General features: G+C 37.5%; 1 protein-coding gene across 4 annotated transcripts in view; it reads left to right on the top strand.

Moving 5' to 3' along the window:
- The first annotated feature begins 1,027 nt into the window (after positions 1 to 1,027).
- Positions 1,028 to 17,569, top strand: part of LOC104588298 (uncharacterized) — an 80,237-nt gene continuing 63,695 nt past the window's right edge. For all 4 annotated transcript variants that reach the window (XM_088894607.1, XM_088894608.1, XM_010246169.3 and 1 more), the window contains exons 1-10: positions 1,028 to 1,237; positions 7,727 to 7,948; positions 8,894 to 8,924; positions 9,077 to 9,261; positions 9,945 to 10,104; positions 10,369 to 10,465; positions 14,873 to 15,042; positions 15,455 to 15,615; positions 17,059 to 17,247; positions 17,351 to 17,440. In XM_088894607.1, the coding sequence (XP_088750733.1) occupies positions 1,133 to 1,237; positions 7,727 to 7,948; positions 8,894 to 8,924; positions 9,077 to 9,261; positions 9,945 to 10,104; positions 10,369 to 10,465; positions 14,873 to 15,042; positions 15,455 to 15,615; positions 17,059 to 17,247; positions 17,351 to 17,440 (1,410 nt within the window). In that variant the 5' untranslated portion in view covers positions 1,028 to 1,132. The remainder of the gene's footprint in view (positions 1,238 to 7,726; positions 7,949 to 8,893; positions 8,925 to 9,076; positions 9,262 to 9,944; positions 10,105 to 10,368; positions 10,466 to 14,872; positions 15,043 to 15,454; positions 15,616 to 17,058; positions 17,248 to 17,350; positions 17,441 to 17,569) is intronic.

Raw genomic sequence — 17,569 nt, 5'->3', positions numbered from 1 at the left:
GGGCCCCACATATATGTCCACACATGGACCCTACATGCATGTCTACCAATGGTATGTGGGGCTTACCTTGCAAAATATATGTGGGCACCACATACATGTCCACCAATTATATGTGGGGCCCACATACATGTCTACACATGGGCCCACATGCATGTCCACCAATGGCATGTGGGGCCCACCTTGTAAAGTGTATGTGGGCCCCACATACATATCCACACATGAACCCCACATGCATGGCCACCAAGAATGTGGGCCCCACATACATATCCACCAATGGTATGTAGATTCCACCTTAGAAAATGTATATGAGTCCCACGTGTTAAATAAAAGGTTTATTGGCCCACACACAAGACATTCATATATACATAACACATATTTTCATCACATTAACAAACGGTCTTTTAGCTTTTATAGTCTTTTGTGAGATCTATATAAAATATTTCAACCAAACAATCTTTGATCTTCCAACATCTATTTGACAAAACTCACCTTATCTTTTAACCATCGGATCTTATAATACATCTTCTGAAAAAGAATTGCCAAAGCACTAAAAAATTTGCCCAATATTTTATTATGGTGTGGGGCATTATTATTGGTTCTACGGCTTAAAGAGTTACTACTGGTTTAGCCAATCCTTACTGACCTAAAAACTGCTTCAGTTCAGCCACTTCAGCAGTTATCAAACAACCAGCGATCCATTAACGACGATCCAGTAAGGAAGTATCAAACAACCTCGATGCTCATCAATTCGTTAAGTTCCAGTAAGGAAGTATCAAAATAATCGAATGATCTCAACCATCTGATATTTCGAAGTCTGCACGATTCACTTTTCATGATTCTGTAACTGATCCAGATCCATGCATGATCACAGTTCCTTCACACGTTCACACGAGAGATCTCATTGGCAGATCGAATCTGCATTTTCTCCAGCCGCTCCACAACACATCTCGTGCGTGTGAGCGCACGCACATGGCGAGTGATGGTCTCTCAATAGACATAGACGGTTAGTTCTTGCCTAGATAGTACTCAGAACGAGGTTTCAGTGTTTCACTGAGAATCAGAGAAGCATAGAACACAAAAAACATAAGCCAGGAGAGAGATAGAGAGAGAGATCGAAGTGCTTTCGCACTCCATGGAATTCAGGGAGCGGGATTACGGTGCCGAAGAATCAGCATACTCACTTCCTCGCGTGCCCGCAAAGAATCATCCTCTCTTCGCTCGATCTCTCCCATACCAGGTTCAGCTATCATAGTCGTTATTTAGTTCTTCTTCGCATTCGTCCTTCATTATAGGTTTATTTTTTTTCTGCGAAGTTCTGATTATTTTTGGGGTAAGAGGTAGCTAAATTCTGAAAATTGCATAATGTCAATCCTAACAATTTGAGACATGGAAGTAGTATTAAACGTTGTATAGTTTTATCATTGATATATAGGTTAATTCAACAATTCCAATGATTAACCTAACGAGCTTGTGCCGAAAAGAATATCCATGAGATCATTAGTAACTGCAAAGGCTAGAAAAGTAGCAGGTTAGTTGAAGTAATAATTTATATATCTTCCTTGTATAGTTGTAAACAGTAAGCAAAGAAGAGGAATTACTAGTTTCCAATAAAGGCAGCGAATGGTGGTCATAAAATTTCCTATTTTAGGAAAAGAAGGATTATGAGGGCATGTAAAACATTTTTTTATCAATAACCAGAAATTCATTAATTGAAATAAAGTAAGAATACAGCATCCAAGGGAAGGGGTAAACTCTCTTAACCCTCCCCAAGGATAGATAAGGTACAGTCAATGATTTACAGGCATGCCCAAAATGAATGAACCCTTCCCACCCCCTGTTTAGCTAAGGCATCAGCAAAGGAGTTAGCACTCCTTTTAACCCACTGAAACCTTAAGACCATACCCCTTGACAGGCACTTAAATTCCTTTTTTTCATTTGCTTATTCCCAAAGTCCATTCTCTTCTTTATCCAGCCAGCAGATAACTAACTTGGAGTCACCTTCAATGATTAGATTCCATATATTTAGTTCTTTTGCTCTTCTTACCCCTTCCAACACAGCCAAGACCTCAGCCCTGAGAGAATCACCTCCACCCACTGACTCAGAGAATAATGCTAAAACCTGTCCTTCCTCTTTCCTAAAGACCCCTCTAATACCTGAAGGTCCTAGGTTACCTTCACTGCTTCCATCAAAATTTGGTTTAGTAAACCCTTCAGGTGGTGGGGGCCACAGTGGGAAAGGAGCACCTTTTCCTTGGTGCTGATTTGACCACTTCCTCCCAGTTATTAAGCAGCGAATCTGTTGAGATACCCTCAAATACTTTCAGGGATTTCACCCAATGTATTACTCTAGCTGTAACCATCTCCACAATTGCACTGAAGCTCCTTTCTTTATTCTGAAATACCCTTTGATTCCTTTCCTCCCAAACTGTCCAGCAAATGGCAGCTCTGGTACACCTCCAAAGTATTCTATCCCATCTCTTCATCCCACTAGAAACCCAGGAAGTGAACAAGCTTTGTAAGTTCGGAGGAGAGTTCCACCTGCAACCAAACAAAGAAGCAAACCAAACCTAAATAGAAAGAACGAAAGGGCAAGGTATCAACAAGTGATAGCAGTTCTCACCATTGGCTTTACAGAGAGTGCACCAGTTAGGAGACAAGCACCAAGACGGTCTTTTCCTTTGAAGTATGTCGCAAGTATTGATCTTCCCCAAAAGAGTTTCCCAACAGAAGGCCCCTATTCTTGGAGGATTTGGCCTTCCCCACACTTCTTTAACAGGAAAGGTTGACCCCAAATTTGCTAAAGGTTGAGACAAGGCTCTCCTAAAAGAGGCACAGGAAAAGGAACCAGAAGGGGCAAGGCTCCATAATCTACTACTGTCTGGCTTAGAGGGGTCCAAGAAGATTCCTTGTAATAGTTTGATTAATTCCAACCCAAAATTCAACTCAGAATCTCTTAACCCCCTCCAAAACCCCAAATCCCAACAAACCTGGAGTTTGAGTCAGAAGGAATCAAAAAGGAAGAGACAATCTCATCCTTCTGGTTAGAAATGGAGAACAACATGGGAAACTAGACTTTCAAAGGTGTATCCCCCACCTAAACATGTTCCCAGAATTTAACAAGGTCTCTTGAACAAAGATTGTACCTGACAAAGGGACGAAAGAGTGGAAGTATAGTGTGTATAGCCCACCAAGGAGAAGCATTTGTAGCCCTATTCAGCACTCCAGCATCCCAACCGTCAGTCGACAGCCCATGAATACTTACAATTACTTTAGCCCATAACTTATCCTTCTCCAGAGGCAGTCTCCACAATCACTTCCCCAAGAGAGCTTGATTCCTTGTCTGGACCTTCCCAAGACCTAAACCCCCATCCTCTCTGCTTCTACAAACAATCTCCCAATTGACTCTATGGTCCTTCTTCTCCTCCCCTGGCTCCCCCAAAAAATCCCTCATCAATTTTTCTAGACTTCTGCCCACTCTGGAATTCTAAATACAGAGAGAAAATACACCGGTAAGTTTGCCAAAGTAGACCGAATCAAAGTGATTCTCCCTCCCAAAGAAAGGTAATTTTTCTTCTATGTGGCCAACCTTTTGGTAAATTTGTCTATCACAGGGTTCCAAAAACTGGTACTTCTAGAGTTATCACCCAAGGGGAGTCCCAAATATTTCATCGGCCACTAAGAAATCTCACAACCCAATACGGAAGCACATTCCTGCATCTCTCTGTCATTCATGTTGACCCCCACCACACAATTCTTGCTGAAATTTATTTTGAGATTTGACACCCTCTCAAATAACTGTACTACCAACTTCAGATTCCTAACCTTGCTAATGTCATCCCCTTCACAAAACAAAATGATATCATCAGCAAACCGAAGATGTGTAAAATATTCTCCTAGTATGCATTTGGATTGGGGTGGAATTGGTAAAGTGGGACAGAAACAGGTTATGAATCTGATATTATGTATTATGAGGGCATGTAAAACATTCTCCTAGTATGTATTTGGATTGAGGTAGGATTGTGAATCTGCTATTCCTTGATCTTACCATTTGGGGGTCATCTAATCGCATTGTCTTAAATATTTTAGAAAATGGTGCTTAATCTTCAACACATAAGGCGCATGCCTAAGTGACAAGACAAGTGCCTAGGAATTCATAAAAAAAAAGACAAGTGCCTAGGAGTCTAAAAATACTAGGTGGCACTTTACGACCTTCTCAACATATTTTAATTGGTTAACAACTCTCTCTCTCTCTCTCTCTCTCTCTCTCTCTCTTCATCTACTTCTGTTTTATACTTGAACATTTTCCCCCTTTTCAGTCTTTTTATACTCTAAATTCTAAATTAAGATAATGTAAACAGACAATACTAATGTTTTAATTGAGGAAAAATTATGTGGAAACTTATCTTGGGGAAAGGATGATAAAATGGCTGAATCCAATGGTTTACCAGCTTATGGCTATTGCTTTTTTCTTTTAGTGAACATCATGTTCTTGGAAATGTTTGTAGAAAAATTATGTGAAAACTTATCATAGGGGCTAATTGGTACAAACTATGAAGGTACTTTTAATGTGGAGAGCCACAAGAGCAGCTATCTTATGGTCAGTTTGGGAAGAAAGGAACAATAGAATCTTTAAAGGAGTGGAGAAATCCAAGGAGGCAATTGTAGAAAGGATAATCATTATGACTATTCAATGGTTGAAAACTTTGGATTTGTTTCAAGACTTCTCAGCTGAAGACATTTACAGGAATTGGGAAGTGGTGGAATCTACAACTTCCATAAAACCTATTGTGCAGGAATTGTGGTCCCCACCAACACAACAAGGAGTGAAATTGAACTTCGACGGGAATTCTAGAGGTAACCCGGGCTCTTCAGGTATAGGAGGAGTATTCAGAGATGAAAATGGCAGAATTGTAGCTATGTTTTCAGGACCAATAGGAGTGGGGACTCATTGAGAGCGGAGGTGATGGCCTTGCTTCAAGGTGTAAGATATGCCAAACAATTGGTGTTACACCAAATTGAGATAGAGGGAGACTCTAAATTGTTGATTGAGTGGCTGTAATCTGGTAAGTTGGGAGTCTGGATTTATAGACAGCCCATAAGGGGGAAATACTCAACAAAATAAGGGAGATGGTGCATGCTTCAAATGGACAAGGAGATCAGCTAATGGTTTAGCTGACACATTGGCTAAACAAGGAACTGTGAGGGAGAGAATGTTCTGGGCAGTTTTGTAAGAAAGCTTACTGGGGGCTCAACACCTGTTTAGGGGTTGACAGCTGTACTTAACTCTGGAAAGTTATTCTTTAGTTGTATTAATGAAGTTACCATTTCCAATAAAAAAATATTCATTAGTTTAGTTTTTTAATATAGTTACTTTATTGAATTGCTATTATTATTTTCAATATGATATTTACAATATTGAAATTAGGATTTAGGTGTTTTTAACTTGCAAAACTCATTGCATAGGTGCCCGCCTAGGTGTCTCCTAGCAATGCTGCATGGACACAAACACAAGAGTTGGAATCTGACACATGTTCAAGAGTTTGACTTGGCATGATGAGAAAACGTGGACTCATGGCATTGTTTGTTGGGTTAAGGGCCTGTGTATTCTAGGGTGCTTTTCTTTGGGGGGTTTTGATTTGATCTTTGATTGGAATGGGTGGGGTAACCTCATGTTTGTAAAGTGTGAAGTTAGCGGATCTGTTTAGGGGTCTTGAGGATGTAAAGTGTGAGGTTTGAGGGTCTGTTTGGGGGTGTTGAGACCATTCTTCTCCTGGTGATGACTTATCACCTCTCTGATGTAATTTCTCTTTTCTTTTAATAAACTTTTTTCTTGATATATATATATATATATGTATGTATATATTGAATTGTACATTAGCTGTTCATTTATGTCAAATAAGCTTGGAGATAAAAAGGAAATATCACATAGAAGTGCCCTCAAGAATTCATGGAGTGTTGGAATCTGATCCATGTCTGACACAGTCCATTTAGGAGACTCCATACAACATGCTCCCTAGTTGCTTGAATTGTACATTAGCTGTTCATTTATGTCAAATAAGCTTGGAGATAAAAAGGAAATATCACATAGAAGTGCCCTCAAGAATTCATGGAGTGTTGGTATCTGATGCATGTCTGACACAGTCCATTTAGGAGACTCCATACAACATGCTCCCTAGTTGCCTAGCTTTTCCTTGAAGCCTTGAAAACTATGCTGCTTGGAACTGGGAGAGGAGCTGATTTCTTGTTGCTGCATTTCCACCATTTTAGTGGATTTTTGAATCCACAGGGAGGTGCTAGTGGTTCCATATTCCATATATCATTTGTTTGGCCATTTCACATGCCTTGTCATTATGTTCTTCTAAATGGTGGAGTTGTCATTATTGGAAATACTGTAGGTTCCTATACTTCATGGATTCCTAAGTGACACTTCAGCATTTTTATTTGTTTCTTCCTTATTTTCGAAGCTAAAAGAAAGGGACCACTGCTTGGTCTGATGGTGAAATCTTGGGATGAAAAATTTGAGAATGTGGGTTTGAGTCTCATAGCTGCCACTTAATTCAAAGATGTTGGAGGTTAGGTTGACATCCAATCCACCCATCCCAAGAGCCAAGACCTTGGATTAACTGGGGTCAGCATTGGATAATGACCTCCTTTTCAGAGTTAAATGTACACTTATTGTACATGAAAAGTATCATCTTTCCTTTAGAAAGTTTTTAGGTGGCAAATGAAACTTTTACATTCTTTTGTGCCATTCCATAGAATTCCAGTGTTGGAATTCACAAGATATCTGGTTGTTTAATGTTTATTTTTGCTTTTTCCTTTGTTTTCCTTTCCTTTCCTTTCTGTTATCTCCCATTTTTTTGATCAATAATAGAAAAGAATTTTATAAATGGAATATCATAATAGAAAAATACAAATGATTCCCCAAGGGGAGGCACAGGATGCAGCCTCCCCAAAAGCACCACATTACAATTGATCCTAGCAAAGATGATCCCTATGCACCTGTTGCTTAGCTAAAGAGTCAGCTATTCCATTAGATGACCTCCTTTCTCACTGAAATCTTACTGTTTGGAGGTCAACCATTTGACTCTTTTTATAGCTTCCCTGTAGGCCCAAACAACGGTATCTGGATTCCTTAGCCAATCAATTATCAGCTTCAAATCCCCTTCAATTAGCAGTCTGTCAATGTTCAGCTCCCTAGCAAGTTGTGCCCCCTGTAGAACAGCTTGAAGCTTGGCTTGAATAGAGTCCCCCACACCAATAGGCCTGAAAACAAAGAAACTATACTGCCATTTGCATTCCTTACAACACTCTCAATTCCTGAGGGTCCTGGGTTCCCCAAACTGCTACCATCAAAGTTAAGCTTAATGAAACCTTCGTCAGGAGATACCCAAGCTTTAGCCGGCTTTACCTTTAGTTCCAAGCTCCTTACTACAACTCCCCAATTCCTCCAAATATCATCATAGGAAAACAAAGAAATAATATCCATAGTTTTAGCCCATGGATTGCCCTACTTAAGATGCAGTCCCAGATAGAATCCTCATTCCTCTCCCTATCATTGAAAATTCTAGCATTTCTCTCCCCTTGAATCCATGCTTTTTTTTTTTTTTAATTTTTTTTTACAGCTTAAGGAGTCTGAGTTCCCAATATCTTTCAGATTTTGATCTTGAATAAATATCTATGTCACAGTGATTTCTGAAAATTTAGTGGATATATTCTATTTCAGGTTGATGTTACTGACAATGGGAAGGATGATTTCTGTGATCCTTTGAGAGGATTGGGTGCAAATATGGCAATGCATATTGGGGATGTAGAAGATGTTCAGAGTACTTATAATAGAAAGCTTTCTAATGAAGCTGCTCTGCAGCTGTCAGAAAAAGAGTGGGCCTCTTTTAAGAGATCACTGATGCAGAAATTTTCAGCCACAAAGACAGTCTCAATTTCGTCGGTGAGCTTGTAATTCTTTGTCAGATAATATTTCATCAAATTTTCACCTGGTTATAATGTGCAGGATATGTATTAATTCTCTAATACCCAAATTACTTCATCATACTTAGTGTAGTATTGACTTAAAAGGATTCTAATATGGGTATTGTATGATTTATATATATCTGTAGAATATAATTATATGAGTTTCCTGTTGTGCCACATCTTACCTTAAGTATGATGAAACTAATACACTGTAGTATGTCTTATTTTGTGAAAACCTATTACTATTTGAGGCTTCATCAAATATACCATGACAATTTTTTTTTTTTTTTATAATTTTAAACATGCGATGGTTGAAGGGGCCTGTATAGTAGTTGTGGGCTGGCTAAATGGTGGCAGTCAAGAATTTTATTGTAACTAAGTCTTTTCTAACAATTAATAATGTTCAGAGTTACCATAATAAAAAAAAGAACCTAACAGACAAGACATGATACCATCATAGAGGTGATGATGAAGCAAGCACTTACACTAATATCTCCTGTAAGCCATTTTTGCCACTCATTTTCTAGCCAATGAGTGGTATACATGTTATGGATGACTTGGCATGTTATTCAGTGTGAACACTTCTTAATCATCACTAATCATTATATTGTATATACTCATATTCACATTGATATTCTAGATTTTGGGGAATGACAAGTCTTATTCTTGTTTTGTTTATTAGTCCTTGTCTGAGTAGTGAGCATCCTAGTCAGCTAGTCTTTAACTATGTCAAGAGTGGAAAGAAACATAGTTTTTTATACCTTTCTACCTGTAACTGTTCCGATTGTTTGCAATTATAATTAATACAAATATGCTTTCAAAGTCATTTTTTATTCTATGAGGGACTATATCTCTATCTTGTAAAGAGACTTCTATTTTTCTGTTTTCTGCTTGAGACACTGAGATCTTGTTTCTATTACAGATGTCTGATGTAATAGTAAAAAGTGGCAAGGGTATGTTTCCCCTACATTTTTTTTTTCTTATTTTTAACTCATTCTGGACATTAGGAAGTATTAATTCATTTATTGCTGCTTCCTGGTACATAGATTTCAGTAAATGTACAATATAGTTTCTTAGTTCAGTTTTTCGATGAGGAATCTTGCAGCACATGATAAGTCTTCAACAAGCATGCATCTAGAGGAACTTGATGATCCACAGAAAATTGCGGAGGAGGATGTCAAAGTCATTACATGCCAGGAGTACGTTTCAAGATTACATGAACTTAAAGATGAAATATGCCATGCCTGGCAAGCCGATGATCGTGTAACATCTTTGAAATTATCCATCAAGGTAACAATTTATGTGTTTGTATCATAGTATTTTGAGGTTTACTACAATGTTAAGTCAGGCATACAAAGTATGGATTTCCATTTAAGCATTGAAATGTTACCAGTCAACTATCATCATGTGCTTATGATTGGAAACAGAATGAAGGTTTAGTAAAAAACTGAAAAGTAAAAAGGAAAGATAAAATATGAGGTAATAGGGGTAAAAATCTATACAAGGATGGTCAAATTTAAAGTTAGAATGGAGTCTCAGTATCACAATGGGAAGAGTTTCCACTCCCTGTTCAACAAGAAAGCTCATCCTTCAATTTGTGCCTTCAGATATAGAACTTGGGAGAAGGTTGATTTTCAGTGTAGTTGACAACTCTCAAATATAATAGTGATTTGTAAGAGCATATGTGACTTGATTCACTGGACAAGTTGGGGGGGCACATGGTCCAGAGGATTGTCATATGATTCAATTGTGTAGTTTTGTGAGCTACAATCATTTCTGTACTACTTTCCTCCTTTCCAAACAATCTGTTATCTTTTTTTTTTTTTTTTAATTATGTTTCTATAATAAAATTTCTGATTGCTATTGCTGATAGTAAAGAAAATCTTTTAAGCAGCTGAGGTCCTTCTTAGAAAATAATAATTGTTTATACTCAATAATTATTTATACATAATATTACTTCTTTTTTTATGCAGGTTGCTAGGCTTCTGATGGACACATCTGTTTTGCAATTTTATCCTACATTATTTGTTTTAGTTACAGATGTAATGGATATGCTTGGAGATCTTGTGTGGGAACGCATAAAAAGGAGGGCAAAGTATGCTGATGATGGAACTATAATCTGCTCTTTGCCAGGTTAATATGTCTATTTTGTTTTATGAATCGAGGCATAATTCTTTTTGTGAATGGCCTTTGGCCCTATGAGTAGCAATATCCCAATATAGGAAACAACCACTGATTTTGGAGGCGAGAAAGTTACCTGTACAAATTTGATTTTGTATTTTCATAATCATATTTTTCTCTTAGAATTTAGATGCTTGCAATATGTTGCCTCTGTTGTTTGTTTTTGTTATACTGAAAACTAACAATTTGTAGTGTCTCCTCCTGAATTTATTGCAGAGAACTTTAAAGCCATAGATGTCTGCCCTGATGCAAAAGAAACCTGTAATAACTGGTTTTGCAAAATAGGTTCAATCAGCGAGCTTCTTCCACGCATGTAATCTCTCTCTCTCTCTCTCTCTCTCTCTCTCTGGAGATTGGTTACTGATTTTGTGAAAAATGCATAGTTCTAATAGTCTAATAGATTTATTGTTCAAAAAAAGGTCTAATAGATTGTGAAATCACCATCTCGAATATCAGCTCACCATTTCTGTCTTGTTATTTCACCCCTATGTGGTTGATGGATGGCTTGTTAGGGTCAGAGTGATGCCTGTAGGAAAGACCAAGAGTGTTTCTTTTGAACATAGAGGATGGATCAGAGTTTTTTTTTTTTTTTTTAATTTTTTCTTTGTTAATGAAGAAGAAAAGGGTGACAACTGACAACTATACAGAAGTTATCTATGAATCCCGGATATGTATATTGACATTGATACATGCAGGAAATGGGGATATGACACTCCATTTCCTAAAATTACAGATTGATCAAAGAAGGCTGACTTAAGATTGTCTAGCAGTTGAATAAGGGTCTCACACTCATTATCCCTCAACCCCTCCCAAAACGAAAGTCCCAACGCCCAACACAAGCCTGATTGAGAGAAGGTAACAAAGTTTGAAATAGGTTGAGGCTTATTATTCAGACACTGAATAAAGTTCAGGGAATAGAGAACAGTAAGGAGTTTTACCCAACCAAAGATCTTCCCAAAAGAGAACCCTAGACCCACATCCCACATCAAATCTGATGAAGTTAATAAAGGTTGGATATACCTCTTGAATTGCTTTCTAAGGAGAGATTGAGGTTGAAGAAGAAGCTACCTTTGCATCCCAACCACTGTTCATCTACCTGTGAATGTGTTCTATGACCTTGTGCTATAGCTTGTCACTTTCCACCAGAAACCTCCAAAGCTACTTTCCTAACAAAGATGTGTTCTTGTGGATTAGGTTTCCCATTCCTAGACATCCCTTCTCCTTTGTTTTACTCAATGTTTTAAAAACCGACCCGGAGGTCGAACCGTTTTTGCCTCCGAGTTGTGGGTCACTGGTTCGACCAGCCAGGTCGAACGGTTCAGACCGTGCCAAAGCTACTTTCCTAACAAAGATGTGTTCTTGTGGATTAGGTTTCCCATTCCTAGACATCCCTTCTCCTTTGTTTTACTCAATGTTTTAAAAACCGACCTGGAGGTCGAACCGTTTTTGCCTCCGAGTTGTGGGTCACTGGTTCGACCAGCCAGGTCGAACGGTTCAGACCGTGCCACGTCAGCATATATATGTATTAAGTATATATATACATATATATATATATATATATATATATATATATGTGTGTGTGTGTATATAAATATATATTTTGGCAATAAATAATGTATAAATATGTTCTAGATATGTTATATGTATTATTTTATATTTAACATATGTTTTTAATTCAGTTTTTAATTTTTTATTTATAAAAAACATTAAAAATTGCAATTTGAGGCCAAAAAAGGTTTTTGTTTTCGCAAAAATAGTGGGCTACAGTGCCTTGGAACACATAGATCTCGAAAAGTTACCCAAAATAAAAAAAAATCACCCCAATCGGACATCGGAGTGCAAAGTTATGGCCTCCGAAAGTTTGCATGTATTCAGTGTGCAACCCGTGACCTTGCCATTGGGTCAAACGAGTCAATGGTTGAACTGGCTGGTTCGAACAGTTCTTGCCCAAGTCAATGGTTTTTGACCATCTGATGGGTCTTGACTGAACCGGACCTGGAATCCTGGCCGGGTGACGGTTCAAATGGTTCGACAGGCTGGGTCAATGCCGGGTTGAAAACATTGGTTTTACTAACTTGTTCCCATTTTACTAGGTGGTCCCTTTTTTCATCTGTAGGCTTCCAAAGGAAATCCCTCATAATTTCTCTAGCTAGCTTGCTATCTTAGTTGGAATTCTGAATGTTGAAAGGAAATAGGTTGGTAGGTTGGCTAAAGTAGCTCTAATCAAGGTTATTCTCCCACATAGGGACAAATAGTTCCTCTTCCGCAAGGCCAACTTCTTTGTTAATCTCTATACCATTGGTTTCCAAAAAACCTCTGATCTTGGGTTTCCCTCCCAATGGAAGACCTAAGTACTCCAATGGCCACTGTTAACCTCACATCCCAGGATCTTAGCTAACACTCTCATCTCATCTATCAAAAAAAAAAAAAAAACACTCTCATCTTTTCTTCTTCCAGGTTGATCCCTGCTATACAACTCTTTCCCCAATTTATCTTCAAGTTGAAGGCAGATTCAAAGGAACTCTTCCTTCCTCATCCCTAAAAGCTCCTCCAATGCTGGAGGGACCTAGGTTTCCTTCCCTGCTACCATTGAAGTTCAACTTTATGAAACTCTCATTAGGTGGGGACCAAGAGGGCCTGGTGACAACCTTACAAGAAGAAGAGCAAGCAATTTCAAACCACTTCCTCATCAAGTCACCAGCAGCAAAGTGCCTGAATAGGATTAGGTTCTAGTAAGATGTTTGGATTTGGGGAGTCTCCTTTGAAAGATGTGTTTTCTTCTTTGTTCTCTCCAACCTTAAAGAAAGACCTGTGTCTGAGTTCATTCAATTTCTTCCTTCCTCTTTAGGGCTGAATTGGAATTTGAGTTTAACAAGGATTCTTAGAGAGCCTGAAATTTCCTCTATGTCTAACTTGTTGAGCATCTTGGATAATTTAGTCTTTGATGATACAGTGAAGGATAATTGTGCGTGGTCCCTTAATCCTACTGGGTTGTTTCTTGCAAATCTTTTTTCACTTCTCTTGTAGCCACCTCTTCTCCTCCCTTTCTTGTGAATGAAGTTTGGTGTGTTCCTATCCCCCCAAAAGTCAATGCTTTTTGCGGGGAAGTCTTCCATGCTTGTATTAATACTTGTGACTTATTGCAAAGGAAAAGACCAAATTGGATCTTGTCCACTAATTGGTGTTTTTTTGTGTAAGTTGAATGGCGAAAGTGCCTTCCATCCCTTAATCTCTCGCCCTTTTGTTTGCTGTATTTGGGAATGGTTCTTTTCTCTTTTTGGTTGTAGGTGAAATCCCCCTGCTAGTTTGGACAAGTTGTTTTGCCATCTGTTTTGAGGAGCACAAAAAGAAGGGATGGAGTTATGTAGAGATGTACAAGGACAGTGGTGATTTGGACAGTTTGGGAAGAAAGAAATACAAGAATTTTTGGGGAGAAAGGAGTAAGGAGACATTTGTTGAGATCATAAACCTAAGAGTTGCACATTGGGTGAAGACATTGAAACTTTTCTCAAACTGCACAGTGAAAGATTTCTTCAGGAACTGGGGGGCAATAGCTGGCTCTTCCTCTAGGAAACAAAAAGTCCTTGAGGCTTGGTCACCACCAATTGGTGGCTGGATGAAATTGAACTTTGATGGCAACAATTTGGACAATCCTAGTTCCTCAAGAATTGGGGAGTGATAAGGGATAAGGGTGGTACTATTTGTGCTTTGTTTTTGGGTCCAACAGAATGAGGTGATTCAGTAAGGGCAGAACTTTTAGCAGTAGTTTTTGGGGTACCAAAAGCTAAAGAAATGGGAATTGGAAGATTGGTTATTGAAGGGGACTCAAAGATTGTAGTAGGGTGGTTGAACAAACATAAGTGGGTTGGTTTGGCAATTTTGAAATGAGATTAGACGCTTTAAGTGGCTCTCAAAAGACATGAACATTCAGATAGTTAGGAGATTTGCTAATAACCTGGCATATGGTTTGGCTAAAGGAGTTCACCAACAGCAAATGTATTGAGCACAATCGTAATAGGGTGGTGGTTGTGTATGTTATGTCATGGGTTGTTTCAAATTTTCACAATCTCTTGTTGTAACCTTTTTTATTTCAATTAATTAATGAATGACCTGCTTTGCTGATCCAAAAAAAAGTGCCTGCATATGGAAGGCCTGGGTAATTCAACTTGCATAGCTTACCCATTCCATTAGGATGTGGTAGAAACACTGGTGTACTTTACTGCATGCAGTGTGGGTACTTATTTTATTCAGTTTGTTTGTAGCCTTGTATCCTCTTTTTGTTATTGATTATTTTCTCTAGTCTTGCTGTTGTCTTATTTGATCCTAGAAGAAAGAATTAACATATTGGCTGAGTTACTTGTGTTTGTATCAACCTTTGATTTTAAGGGAAGAAATAATGATAATCCTTGCTTCCAATGTCTGTGTTTGCATCCTTAATACTGGGGGGAACTTATGCTTTTTCTGTTTCCATTACACATTTTTGTCTACGTGTTTTCATTCTTTCATTTATATGTAATATAACTCCTGGCATGGAGATGTTTGATTTTAAGTATTCTGAAAAATCTTTTTATTTAACTCCAAAAGCAATATAATAAAGAAACATATGTATTTGAATACAGTGTCGATTTCTACTTTGATATTTCATGCATGTATTTGACTAATGTAAAGTTAGTTAAGAATTTTTTCATGCTGTTATTCTTTAAATGGTGTTGTATTTCAGTTACTCGGAACTGGCGATATTACATTGCTGGCGTTTTCTGCACGATCAACCTTGTGAAAGTCTTCAGCGTCTGGTTATGATGATGAGAGGATTAGCAGATCCATTGGCATCAGTTTATTGTCATCTTTATCTGGTCCGGTGTGCTCAAAAATTGCTTCCATGTGATAGAGGTATAATTATCATATACAATGCTTGCTTCTCACAAATATATACACTTGTATACAAGCATTGCACATGATGCAGAAAGTGTTAAAACATTGCATGCATGTATTTGTAAGAACTAAGAACATAAGCAAGCTTTTCAACTCTGTTGCATGAACACTTCAAACTGGGTCTGTTGATTGTGTTGGACACTTCAATTTTTAGTGAAATTATGTGTCCAGACATCCTCTCCATGACTCCATAACCTGCCCTTGCTGTATCTGGGTAATGTAGCTTTCAATGTTGGTCACTCTTCCTTCTAGATCTCTCTCATTGATAGTTCTACCAGTAGGCAGTCAAACTACCTGCCATATTTATTCTTACCTTGGTCACTTTTTCAAATTGTCTTAATATAATGTTTTTTTAACAATCTTGTTACAGGATATCTTATTACTTGTATTAATGACATCAGTATTATATTGATGCGGATTATTTCGGGAAAAGAAACCATAAGCAGATATTCTTCAGGAAATAAAAAGTTGCTTATCAGCCTAATTGAACCTACTATTGAGTGGTCTGTGAAATGCATGTTTACGTATCAGGTCAGTGGAGGAGTTGGATATTAAAACTTTTCCTTTCCAGCTTTGATACTTTAATGCTGTATCTGTATTCCATTGCATGTTTGAAAACATATGTTTTTCCCATATGTCATTCTTAATGTGGAAAAAGGAGAAAGTAGAAAGTAGATATCCCTCCTTTCAAATTGGATAATAATATATCTACATGTACCTATGTCAGAGGGAGGCAATTAGAAGACATCTTTTCCCTCCTTTTATTGGATATCTTTAATCCTCAAGGCTGCAATACCATCCTTTTTTTATTGTTAACTTGAGTTTTTTTTTTTTTTTTTAATATGTGAAAAAATGATTTGCAATAGAGTGCAAATATGCTTCACGCCATTTATATGATAGGCCAGACCACCAGACCCAGCTACCTATTCCCTCATTAAATTTGTAATTCATGATTCATGTGAAATGGTTCCTCAACATTATCCTCCTTTTCCTCATTCTCTCCATGGAACTTCTTTTATATGTGTGAACAAAATACAATTGTTTTTTCTGCTTGGCACCTTAATATTCCTGCACTTCAAAAGCTAATGAATCTAACCAATATATATATATATATATGCATATGTCTGTGTAGGAGGGAGGGAGGGAATTAAAAGACATTATACTCTTCCTTTAGCAGATATCTTTAATCCTCAACACTGCGATACTATCCTATTTTTTTCCCTTATTTTCCCTCCCTCACTGTAACTTCTTTTAGTAATGTGAATCAATTCATTGCTTTTTTCTGCTTGGCACCTCAAAATCCTGCAATTTAAAAGCTAATGAATATTATTACCATTTCTCTGGACAAGAAGTTAAGGTCTCAGTTATCTGAACAATCTTAAATTAATTTGTGTTTCAGAAATCTAGTGTAGCTATAGTTGAGTTACCATGTCACTGTAGAAATGCCTTGTGCATCAGCTAATGTGTTCAGATCCTAGGCTGAAATATATAGTTTCACACTTTCACTCTTTGATGAATTGACAGTTGACATGAGTGCTTACAACTTAAAATTAGTGCTTCTAAAGGTATCAAAGTTAGATTCATGTGATGGGACAACCTGGCTTTGATAAACTAGTACCTTATCTATCAAACCAAAGGAAGAAGGTATTCATTAACAATGGTCTTTCCTAGTCAATGAAATTCCTTTACCTGGGATATGGAAAAAATGACTGCACATGCCTCTTTCTGATAGATATTTCAGTTTTATTTATAAAATATAGAATTTATTTTTTTCCTTCTTTCATTTTTTTCTTTCTTTTTCTATTTTTAAGGGAAAGGGGAAGGATACACAACTTTTTTATCCAATTATCGTTCCCCCAAAATAGAGAAATCTTTGCATGATTCTTCTTGGTATTGTATAAATTAATTCTATTGATCCAAGTTACATATCACTGCAAACTGCTGATCATAATTATTTGTAATACTGTCAAAAAGTGGGAAATAGGTAACCTATTTGCAGAACTGGGTTTAGGGGGGAATCTATCAGAATCATCTCAGAATCCCCCCTGTATATCAATTGTTCTACATCATATTATCAAGGAACTTCCTGCTGAGATTGTCAGCTCTGATGCATTAGAGATTGTGCAGCTTATTGAGTCTAGCAAGGATTTTTCTTTTGATCAGGTATTCTTCATATAGCCCTTGTGTCATATAAACTTCTCTATATAGACCACTGCTTATTGTGATTTCTTTTGACAATTGTACTGCCTTTTTTGACAATGTGCAGCATTTGAATTATACATTGCTTGGATTTAAGCTGTGTGAAAGGAGACCTCAAATGGATTCTGTCGATGCTGTATTGGTAAAAGTTTTTCAGGTATCCAGATTTCTTCCTTGTTATTTAAATAAGCAATGTCCACGGTTTGTCTTTATTGTGATCTGCCCCTCTTAACAGATTCCAAGTCTTTCCTTGTTTCTTTCTTTTTTTTTTCCTTTTTCTGCATTA

This window comes from Nelumbo nucifera, chromosome 1, assembly GCF_055504915.1.
Source record: "Nelumbo nucifera cultivar China Antique chromosome 1, China Antique-T2T, whole genome shotgun sequence".
Taxonomy (NCBI): Eukaryota; Viridiplantae; Streptophyta; class Magnoliopsida; order Proteales; family Nelumbonaceae; genus Nelumbo; species Nelumbo nucifera.
This window is presented reverse-complemented; position numbering and strand designations above follow the sequence as displayed.